The sequence below is a fragment of the Penaeus monodon genome, chromosome 17 (assembly GCF_015228065.2).
Source record: "Penaeus monodon isolate SGIC_2016 chromosome 17, NSTDA_Pmon_1, whole genome shotgun sequence".
Lineage (NCBI taxonomy): Eukaryota > Metazoa > Arthropoda > Malacostraca > Decapoda > Penaeidae > Penaeus > Penaeus monodon.
Window position 1 is genome coordinate 19,489,262 of NC_051402.1, and position 11,334 is coordinate 19,500,595.

An 11,334-nucleotide genomic window follows, 5' to 3' on the forward strand; every position below is an offset into this window, starting at 1 on the left:
AATTAAACATATAAGAATGATGACTCTCTCTCTTTCTACATACAAAAAATTCTTCTGTAAAATATCATCAGCTTAAAAAAACAAAAACAAAAAAACTAACTAACTAAATAAATAATAAATAAATAAATAAAATAATTAATAATAATAATAATAATAATAGTAATAATATACTTCCATACCTTTAAAATACAATGCTACTTAACTTTTTATTTACAAGTAAATTTCAGGTCCTGTAGCCTTTACTACAAGACCAGTTTTGGTATAACAAAGCTGATTACTTATTGTATTGTGACCATTTTCTTGTATGCCTCCTTTGTATGTTTTTGAAATGTTTTTTGTCTCTGTTACATATTTGATATGTAGGCCAAAGTCATAATAATTATGTGTTTATCAAAGTTCAATTTAGCTGATTATGAATCTTGTATTAAATGTGAAAAAACACTTTTTGATTTACTTTTATATAAACATATATGTGCACTAAACTGTAAAAGACCAAATATGTTTACCAATTTAATTTTTTCTGATTATATGTGCTGATACTGGTATAGAAAGAATTTTTTTATTCAAACTTTATTTATCTAAAAGTATATAGATTTCTAAAAGTATTTACAATATGGTACACTAATAGTGACATGGACATGTACTCAGTATTTCTTCTTACTGTGGTACAAGTCAAAGCACTCATACTGACACAGTGCAACCATACATAATGAGCACAGTATCCTTGTTTCTTTCCTTATACCATGTGAGTAACACACACAACATCGACGATATTTATTGCCTGGAGTTCTTATCTGGGTGTGTTTTGTTGCCCTTTGGAGACGGCTCTCAAAAGTGGGGGTGGAACGGCTCTGGTATCCCAAAGTTGTGCGTCAGTATTCAAGTCGGTGCTCATGAGCTAGTTCTTCCCGGAACTCCAGTTGAGCCATATGCCCTCCAAGTGCTTTGGGCACCAGGAAGGCATTGACCACTACCATGTCCAGAAGGTAGAAGAGTACCTTCTTGTACCACTTGATGTACTTACAAAATGCTGGGTGGGATTGAACCAGATGGTTGCTCAAATCTGACCCCTTCATACCAGAGTTGTAGTCCACTATTACCTTGGGCTTGGTGCATTCACACCCACTCTCAATCAAGACTGTAACCATTTCGCTGGTGTGAATTGTGGAGAGCATGGTTACATTCCTGTTGTTGTGCTCCTGTAGTCCACACCCCCACAAACCTTCACCTGCAGGTCTTTTGGCATGTACTTGCAGTTTGGCTGCACCATACCAACAGCATCTGTATGCTGACTCTGCAAGTAATGGAATAGGGCAGGAGAGCTATACCTGTTGTCGGTAAAAAGAATATGACCCTTTCCAAACAGCTCAGCTGCTCCCATCAAGTCAATGATAGCCTTCTATGATGCTGGTAGTTCACCTTTGTCTTGGCCCATGTATATTCTGAAGGCACAAACATAAGACCTCAGCAGGGCCATGAGCCACCAAAAGCTTGTACACCTTGACCCTTGAGCATGCTTGATTGTGGAATCTCCAGAGACTCTCATCAACTGTAATCCTCCTAGGTGGAGAATAAACAGCCAAAAATTGAAGAGAGATCAGGTCAATCACTGGGCGCAACTTCCAGAGCTGATCACCAGCAGCATGCTTGCCACTGTTGTCAGCTGCATGGAGGCACCCAGTGATAGCCTCAAACCTGTCCTTTGTCATTGTCTCAGAGAACACAGGCATGACATGCTGGGGGTCTGTTGACCAATACCATTTCAATTCTGGCCTTGGCACAATACCCATCAAGAGCCACAGACTCAGATAGGCCTTCAGCTCAGAAACTGAAATGTCAAACCAAGCTTTCTTGTGTGCAGAGTAGGATGGAGATTGCTGGTAGTGATACCTGAGAGAGAGAGAAAAAAAAATTAAAGACATGCTGCTCAAAAAAGAAGAAGAAGAAAAAAATAAATAAAATAAAATAAATAAATAAAACTAAGCTACACAGCACTGGAGAATATGTAAATAGTTGATAAACTGATATGTTACAGCAAACTGTAACTCACCGGTTAGACTCCTGGACAAGTATTTTCAGAAGTTCATCAGTAATGAAAATAGAGAAAATAGTCAAAGGGCTGGATTCCTTGTCCAGGTCGGGAGCATTGATCCCAGGATGCCTGGAGAATTCAAACTGCCTCGGCATGTTTTCCCACTTCTGCCATATGAACTTCTGGGTTCCAGGATCATAATGTTCCCTCGCAAAAACCTCTGACAGTGGCTCAAGAGAACCGAACATAGTGTCCTGCTGGGACAAACAGTCCAAATCATCAGAGTCACTGTCAGAGCTGCTTTCAAGTGGGGCCCCCCTTGCCTGGTACTCTTCATCAGTACTGTCATTTGATGATATGTCATACCATTCCATTAATACTGCAGCCTCAGCCAAATCAACTGGGTCCTTACTTGAGGAGCACCGGACAGACAGAAAGAAAAGAAGAAGAAGAAAAAAAGAATTACAATATATACAAAAAATTTGTTGATACTATCTACTTACTTTTCATATATAAACAGATATATGACAATGATTTAAAATCTACATACTGGTTGACCACAGTGGCTAAGTGTGAAGGCTGTGGGTTTTCAGCATCCTCACCTACAAAGTATGTGAAAACACATCAGACTGAAAATTATTCTATAATTATGCAGACACTGACTGTAGACATTATTTTTTTTTGAGCATACAAGAGAGAATGAAATGAAAGTTACTTACCAGTAAATTGCAGCAGAAGCGACACGAGAGCTTGACCTCGTGAAATTTCCAGGTTGGAAGCGAATATTTATAGGCCCTGTTGCCCATCTTTTGTACAAATTATCAGCCAATCAGGTCATACAAAATTCTGTGTTTTGGTCTGTCAGGCTATTCTCCTGGGCATACACCACCACTATATGTGATGCATAAATGACTACTTTTCCCTCTTCACACATCCCCAATGCCTTTCATACTATTCCTCATCCTCCATCTTAATTATATTTTTCCCTCTCCCCATCACCTTTGCATCTCAGTGCTACCCTTACAATAAAAAAAACACATTTAAAATGTTTCTACAGTGTCACAGTATCAAGACATGATGTTCATGTCATCTGGAGGGAACAGCTTAAAAACTAAGACATACATCAAATCCAATAATAACCAAAGATCAGACCAAACGCTGCCTAATACTCCATTCTACACTCACCTGCCCCTGCCCTTACTACGTGACTTGCTCCGCCACGTGTTGTCGTGTGCTGGGTTGAACTCTGGGTCATCAGGCCGGATGCCCTGGTCCTCTGGCCGCAGCTCATCGGCCAGAAAGTCATCGTCATCATCCAGAGGCTCCACTTTCACTGAGATTTTAGAGCCATCATCTTCCTCGTCATCTTCAGGTAAACCCAAGTCCATAGCACCTGTCAAGGAAATCATTTAAATTCTTGTGTGTTTACCTTTACTTATGCATGCAAGTACTTAAAATTCCATTGTCTTGTATATATCTTCTCACATCTATTTATCTAGTCTTTTATTATCTTCATACAAACCTAATATCTATAAAACAATTTCATACATTTATATCCATCTTATATCAGTATCTTATAAATGAGTTATATTTACACCATTTCATAGGTTTTTCCCATTCTTATCTAATATCAGTCCACTTCAAACTTGTAATCAGATTTTCCATATAATTTACTATTAACCTATTGGATATGGATGCTTCACTGCGATCAAACAGCCCAAAATACAGGCATTAGGCTTACTTGATTGGCAACTCTGACGGGTACAGGGTTTGTAGGTCAGGCACATGCGAACACTCGTGCGTAGTGACAAGACTCCTATGTCTCCCCACCCTTTGCAATGTTGTTTTTTATCTTTTCTGCATGAGCACTTTTAACTTTTCTGCCATTTTGCAATATCCATATTTGTCAATTGATTTGCCTTATCCAGCTGGTAATAGACTGTTTTCCTTGCACAGACTCCATATCATCTCTCTAACTAGTAAATAACTCTGTGCAAGAATAATAACAATAATTAAGAATCTATAATCTATATTCTAAAGATTCATTATTTCTTTTTTTTTCTCATAATATTCAATTTTCTGTAATACAATCTGCACTGCTAGTCACAGCAGCCATGACATGATGGTCATATCATCTGGATCATAGGGGTTCAGCCATAAACTGCACCAGACATCTCAATGCATGTATGAATGTTTCAGGCATGAATATCTATCTTTATATAAAAAGTTACATGGATTCGAGACACACACACACACACACACACACACACACACACACACACACACACACACACACACACACACACACACACACACACACACACACACACACACACACACACACACACACACACACACACAAAATATATATATATATAAGATAATTGAGTTTAATGATAAATTAATATATAACAAACTTTGGCGTGTCCATACTTCTAATGGCCTTATCTCAGTTCTTTGTTTAACCCATCACTGCTGGGTCACATGTACCATCGCCATAACAGACCGTTTGATCTGCAGGGTATGCCTGTACACGTGGCAATGCGCCAGAGCACATGGAGCGGGAGATTTGGCTTGATGTAGCAGACTCCCACGCCCAGTGTCTGGCTGTTGCCAGAGATTATCACACTCAGGGATAAGTTACCTGGTGGTGAGGGGTTAACATTTCTTCAGCACCATACAGTGCCTGCAGTTTCATTACAATTAGATTTTTTTTAAACATTACAATTCATAAATCAAGCTTTTTTTAAAGAAAATAAGTGAGATATAGCCTGTCACTGATTGAAAAAATATATATGTATAATTACAATGGTAACTGTACCACAAAGCCATAAAATGTTAAATTTTGGGGGTAGCAGGATAAAAAAAAAAAGAAAAAAAAAAAAAAAAAAGAAAAAGAAAAAAAAAAAAAAAAAAAAAAAAAAAAAAAAAATATATATATATATATATATATATATAATATTATATATATTATATTATAATAATTATATAATATATAATATAAAATATAATATATAATTATATTATATATAAATATATATATATATATATATATATATATATATCATCACCAGAAATCACATTTTTCTCGTAATGTGACTAGAGCAAGGTAGGCATTGGCTGGAACAGTTCCCTCAAGATGTAATGTGAGGTAAGGTGCCAAACATCCTAAGATGTTTGTCAAAATTTCATGACAAGCCAGGCTAAAATCTAATAAACAAAGTGACAATATTTCTCTCTTGCTGACACCTTTTGACCAAACTTTTGTCTGCCACTGTTGCAGGCATTCTGGCAATGCCCACCCCCCCTCCCTCTTTCTCCATCCTGACTACACAACTTTCTGTAGCGCAGTATAGCCTTCACATTCATACAAAAGCCTTGGGAACAATGCTCCTGTCGATTACAAAAGCATGTATAGACTGCTATGTATGCATATGATAAACAATACACAATGTGTGATGAGAACAGATTATAAGTTCTAGAAAGCACAAGAAAATCTGCCCTTGTGTGACTGCCACTTCAATGACAAAGCACAAACACCAAGTACGATATGAAAACAAGCACCCTTACATATCACCTATCCCAGTAGTTCCAAAACTCTGCTCAGCCAAAGCATCCTAAATTCACATACAGGTTGTCCTTTCTATGGCACTATTTTCATTAACACCCCTCCACCCCCATCTCACACAATTTTATAATTACAGCAAACTGTACCTTCACACAAATTACTGTTCAAATCAAAATCAATGCATAATCATATGACAAACACATTCTTACCAAAAGTATGTTCTTATCAGAATGAGAGCAACTACCCACTACCGCAGGGTATTATGGCACTCATTTATTAATTTGTTTCTAGCCATTTCAAGTTGTAAAGAAAGATGTCTTTCTTTTCTCCCACACTCCAGAAATAACTGAACACAAACTGAAGGCTCAATGCCAATGCATGCAACCATTCTTACCAATCGTCTCTTCATCGTTCACACGAGGCCCTTTCATGCGCCTCAGAAGCGAGCGATTGTAGAGCTCTTCAATGGTTGTCTTTAGAACTACTGACCGCTGCTCAATACCATCTAGTTCATCCAAGAGCCTGAAGCACCTTCGACAAAGGGTTTTGGAATAGACCTGAAAAATAAAAATGGTGTATTATGTATGGAGATTCTGATTCTCATCCACTCTATAACTGTTACTAACATTTCCCTAACTCTCCACAAGCAAATGATAGCAATAAACATAACTATCCTATAACTATGAAGAGTGAATAAGAAACACTATTCAGTATTAATCATCTATAACACACTATTAAGTAAATGATAAAAAAAAAAATGTAATAACAACAACTATTACACAAAAAAATCATGAAATATCCACATCCTGCAATAATGATAAAACCTAAAGATGCATATCAGCTTTCACCAGCCAATTATATCAGAGATAAGAATAAGAACACAGCAATAAATAAAATTCCCACAAACCTGTGATGATTCTAGGGGACTTTTTATAATGACTGACAGCATGTTTGCCAGTTGTTGCTGAGAATGAGATGTCACACTACTCTCAAGGAACACATTGGGCACATCCTGTCTGTGGAGCTCCTTAATCACACAGTCGCAAACCTGCATTTTGGTAAGTAAGGCAATTAACTGATCTTCTATACTATGGGTGGAGAAATGGGTTCTCAACAGAGTCTGTTAGATTTCATCCATTCTTTAAATTTATCAATGAAAATTTTAAACAGAAAAATAAATACACAGCAAACTATTTCCTAACCTCAGTTCAACAATCAGAAAATATAAACCATTTCCTTTACTCACCAAACAGACAACAGGGGCAGCCCCTAGACTGGATGTTGTATCCTCCATCTTGCAGCCTGTGTTTGCCTCCCCTATCTCCACACAACCTTCCTCGGCCATATTCCTTGGAAGATGTGTACACAGGCTGTCTGGAGAAAGATAGAGAACTTAAAAATTGAGGTTTTCCTTCATGATTTGCTGGTCTCTGTGCTTTAAACCTCACTGTGTGCAGTGTCAAGACTCCTTGCCTCCCCTTTGCAATGGTAGTCATTTTTCTGCATTATGTGTTTTTTTTCTTTCTTTTTTTTTCCCAAGGTCTATATCTGTCATCTGATATGCTATATCAAGATGGTAACAGACTATTTTACTTGTGTAGATTCCATATCATCTCTCTAGATAGTCAATAATTCTGTGAAGTAACACTAACAGTAAATAACTTCTTTGTGTTCCTTTTTAATATTTTTGCAATATCAGTTGTATGCAACACACTCAGTGCTGCTGGGTACAGCAGGCAGGAATAAGTTCTTGAGCATGGAAATATTGTTCTCCCTCAAGCTGGCACTCATCCTGTCATGGCTCACGGCTAGTACACTCTACACTCACAAGTGGAAATACTGGTAATCACCCTCCAAGAGCTTTGCATGGCAAATCATTCCCTGCGCCCCAACCTTCAGCCAAATTTTTCACTACTTGCCCTAAGTCAATTTCTTCATGACTTGATGGCTACATTGTCCAGATCCAAGGGGTTACAGTGGAGGGAAACCTTTCATTTTTTTCATAACATTTTGCTTATAAAATACAGATGCAAGCTATCAGGTTCCTTATCTTGTGCTAGAAGTACCAAACTCACCAGGCATAATTGGCAGAAACTGCCAAAGTGTGCCAAAAAACCTGCATTACTAGCACTAGCCAATTTTGAATACCATATTTATTGGGTTAAAAAGCCATTTGAATACTCTTTTACTACTTTAAGGGCCACAAGAATATATTCAGACCAAACTAAACCTTTGCCTTCTGTATTGAATTTCCTTGTGGTCTACTCTACCAAAAAATTAGAATTGACATTTTCTTCTTTTACATGTCTTTTTTTCATTATCTCCTGTCAGTAAACTTTTCAGTAAACAGTCTGGGAGTTTTGTTTTTCAATTGTCTTCACACATAGATATGTGCTAGTCACCAAGAAGTCAATTACTAGTACTATCTTGATCACCTATTTACTCTTTTTGTTGATTTTCAGATTTTTTTTTATTGCTATTTTTAATGTTTATAACATTATAATAATTATGTCTATAATTATAATAATGGCAATGACTTTCATGGTTTTTAGTAAAACATTTTTTTTTTTTCAAAAACTCAAGGAAAGGGGAAATCTTGGGAGATCCTTGGTGGCTGAGCACCTGTGTGCACATATTTCACAAAATAATACGAACAGTGAACATTGCACGTTCCCGGCAACATTGGGTTGCTCAACAATTTTTATACAAGGTTTTTGTAAATAAGATAACTTTTGTTTAGTAGTATTTGTAGGCCTATAAGCCACAAGCTACAGAGTCACTACTCAAGTAGAATAAGCCGAATGCCTGAATTTTAAGCCATGTGTCGTCTAATATAATCTAAAACAGCCTCACACCTGCCAATTTTTTAACAGAGTGCAGTATACAGTACAACTTTGTCTTCCATTTCAAACACAGTTTAAATTCAATTAACCCAGTTCCACATGGATGGCATGCATGTACATGCCATGCCTACTGAGACTTTAGTTTATTCATTGTCTTTACACATAGATAGCTCCACAAGAGAGGATTGATGGGGGGCTCAATCCTCAGTTTGGACAGTGCCCAAATGGTATGCCCAGTCATAGTAACTATTGTTGAATAAATTCTGTAATGGAGTTGGAGACTTAGTATTTGGCTAGTGCATTTGTACTGTAAAGAATTGCCACTGTCGGCCCCATGGAGCACTATTTTGTCAGTGGAGTGGGGCCTTGAATATCTTCCCACATGTAGCAAATAAGAAGCATGATGGGCAAAAAAAAAAAAGTGACACACAATGGTTTGAAAATGTAAAAAAGTGAAAAACAAAATGTTAATATGTTAAAAAATAGAGGAATATATAAACCTCAATCAACATTCTATCAACCATGAACCATTACATAAATTTCTTCAATCTACAGTGCCCTATTTCAGATAATTGCCAAATATCAATCATTTTCTTTATACATGTTACTGACATAACCCTATATATACAGTCAAAAATCCCATCCAACCTAGCAATTATAATTTCTTTTTTAATTATCAATTGTGTAATATGCATGATCTGTTGCTGACTTCCACCACAAAATGACGTAAATTAACTCCACATCTCCTGAGTCCCTATCACTCCAGCCACTCCTGGGGATTCACAAACATCCCCATCCGAATCAAAAAACCTTCCTAAACCAGGAGTTTTGACTGTAAATTCCCTCCCTATTTCTGTTTTTCCCTGTCAGAGGCTCCTCCCCCAGACCCCTACCCAATGGTCTTAATCTCCGCAGGCCATTTATCACAAATCGCGTTCTTCATTTATGACATCAATCTTTGCCTGCACAGATTATTTCACGTCTTTATGACAGTGTCCTTAGATCTTTCCTATCTCAGTATGGTCAGTATATAATTGTATACCCCAGTACTATATGTTCCATAACTTCCTATTATCAACCTGCAGAGGAAATACCATAGATGAATAGTCTTACTTTCTGTTGTTCTGTCCATTAAATATGGCTATTATATGGCAGTGTGAAACAAACTATACCACTTAAGGTTTGTGAGCTTCCCTCGAGATCTGCCGTTAATCAAAGGACGGCCTGCATTTTATTTTACAAGAATGAACCTGGTGGAGGTCTACTGATCTCTGCAGCTCTACCACAGTATTATTTAATGTGGCATGATACTAATGTGCTATATCATGATGTGCTATTAGCATTGATGAGGAGGTGTTGCAAGGTGTACATAATTTCCTGGATCCGAGTTCAACCTGGACGGGGTATTCGTTACCGAGAGCGATGCACCTCCAGAGATTAAGCCCCAGAACTAGGCTGTCATGTGAACCCAAAATCCAAACCTAACCTTTCCTAGCTTCTATTTAGTCCCTAGACAGGGGGGCAGCTCCCTGTAACCCCCCTTTATTAACACTATGAAAGCACAATAATTTTATTAGAGAAAATGTCTGTGACATCCCTTCCATGAGGAGCGAGCAGATGAGTTGCGGCAAAGAGGAATTATCGAAAACACGACATAAAGAACTCTGGTCGTGTGAGAGTGCTGTGGATTAAGTCTCCGAGTAGTGAAATACAGAGGATATTTTCCTCATTTCCCAGTGGAAAATGCAGCCACTGCAGCTGTTCCTGTGTTGTTTATTAATTCATTTCTTTTGCTCCATAGGACGGCAGCATCTCTCCCCCCCCCTGTCTCTGTCACTCCTGGAAACATTGACCCTGGACAGACCACAGCAATTGCAATGAGAGGCAAAAAAATCTGGTTTAGAAAGATGCTGGAAACGCATCACAAGGCAGCTGACATTTTCCGTTTGTTTGTAAACAGAAAATACTTAATTCGTTTACTTGTTTACTCATAATCACACCGACATCTGACGGCAACCATGCATGACTAACAGATCAATATCAGCGTCTTTTTAACATAAACAGAACAACAAAAACAAAAGTAAACAAAACCAAAAAAATAGAACGTATTTTTCTGAATACATATTTTTCCTCGACAAAGCATCGTGAAAACTCCTCCAATAGATAGTCAATTTTACAAAAAATCTATCCAAATCCCGCAATATGAGTAATCAAGTGTTTCCTTCGAGAAAAGATAAACATTTTGAAAGAAAAACATTGACGAGGGCGCAAAGGGCGTGCATTTTTGTATAGATCAAAACAAAGCTTAAGTCTCTCTCTTTACTGCTTGGTTTTATTAATACATACTTCCTGTTACTTTTATATACATCAGAATATAACGAGAGTTCGAAACTCACCCGAAAAACGCAGAAAACTAGCGTTATATGAGCATCTTTACACACTTCGGGCATAGAACATGGCCGACTTCGGGATTTTCGCTCGTGATTGGCTGTTGGAAGATCGAAGCTCGAGCACTGATTGGTCGATAAGGGAGCGGGAAATTCGAACCATTTTTGATCGCACACACGCACGCACAAATAAATACTCACACACACACACACGCACAAATGTGCGTAAGTGTGTGTGTATGCATACCATACACACACACATGCACGTATGTATATATGTGTTTGTGTGCTTGTATAAGAGAGTGAGTGAGTGAGTGAGTGAGTGAGTGTGTGTGTGTGTGTGTGTGTGTGTGTATGTGTGTATGTGTGTGTGTGTGTGTGTGTGTGTGTGTGTGTGTGTGTGTGTGTATTCAATAAAAGGTACTAATTCGCTCCCCTCTCTCATTTACTTTCCCTCTCCCCTCCCTCTCTTTTCCAAATCTTCCTTATATTCACTCCTTCCTT

General features: G+C 37.8%; 3 protein-coding genes across 8 annotated transcripts in view; all 3 read right to left on the bottom strand.

The window, feature by feature from the left end:
* The window catches only part of LOC119583593 (zinc finger protein 320-like), a 34,047-nt gene extending 23,096 nt beyond the window's left edge, over positions 1 to 10,951 (bottom strand). For 4 of the 6 annotated variants that reach the window (XM_037932165.1, XM_037932161.1, XM_037932166.1 and 1 more), the window contains exons 1-5: positions 10,840 to 10,948; positions 6,847 to 6,974; positions 6,508 to 6,648; positions 5,995 to 6,157; positions 3,218 to 3,425 (exon numbers count right to left, since the gene is read on the bottom strand). In XM_037932165.1, coding sequence (XP_037788093.1) covers positions 3,218 to 3,425; positions 5,995 to 6,157; positions 6,508 to 6,648; positions 6,847 to 6,945 — 611 coding nt within the window. In that variant the 5' untranslated portion in view covers positions 6,946 to 6,974; positions 10,840 to 10,948. Of the gene's footprint in view, positions 1 to 3,217; positions 3,426 to 5,994; positions 6,158 to 6,507; positions 6,649 to 6,846; positions 6,975 to 10,620; positions 10,715 to 10,839 lie in introns of those variants that run through there. The other 2 variants (XM_037932162.1, XM_037932163.1) reach the window with 2 other exon arrangements.
* LOC119583595 (piggyBac transposable element-derived protein 4-like) lies at positions 498 to 1,193 on the bottom strand. Its single transcript, XM_037932169.1, has one exon. The coding sequence runs from the start codon at positions 1,173 to 1,175 to the stop codon at positions 873 to 875; it is 303 nt and encodes a 100-aa protein (XP_037788097.1). The 5' UTR covers positions 1,176 to 1,193; the 3' UTR covers positions 498 to 872.
* On the bottom strand, positions 498 to 2,633 carry LOC119583594 (piggyBac transposable element-derived protein 4-like). The gene is made up of 2 exons (XM_037932167.1): positions 2,051 to 2,633; positions 498 to 1,890 (listed from the first exon to the last, which is right to left on the bottom strand). The coding sequence occupies exons 1-2, from the start codon at positions 2,404 to 2,406 to the stop codon at positions 1,416 to 1,418; spliced, it is 831 nt and encodes a 276-aa protein (XP_037788095.1). The 5' UTR covers positions 2,407 to 2,633; the 3' UTR covers positions 498 to 1,415.
* Positions 10,952 to 11,334: the final 383 nt, after the last annotated feature.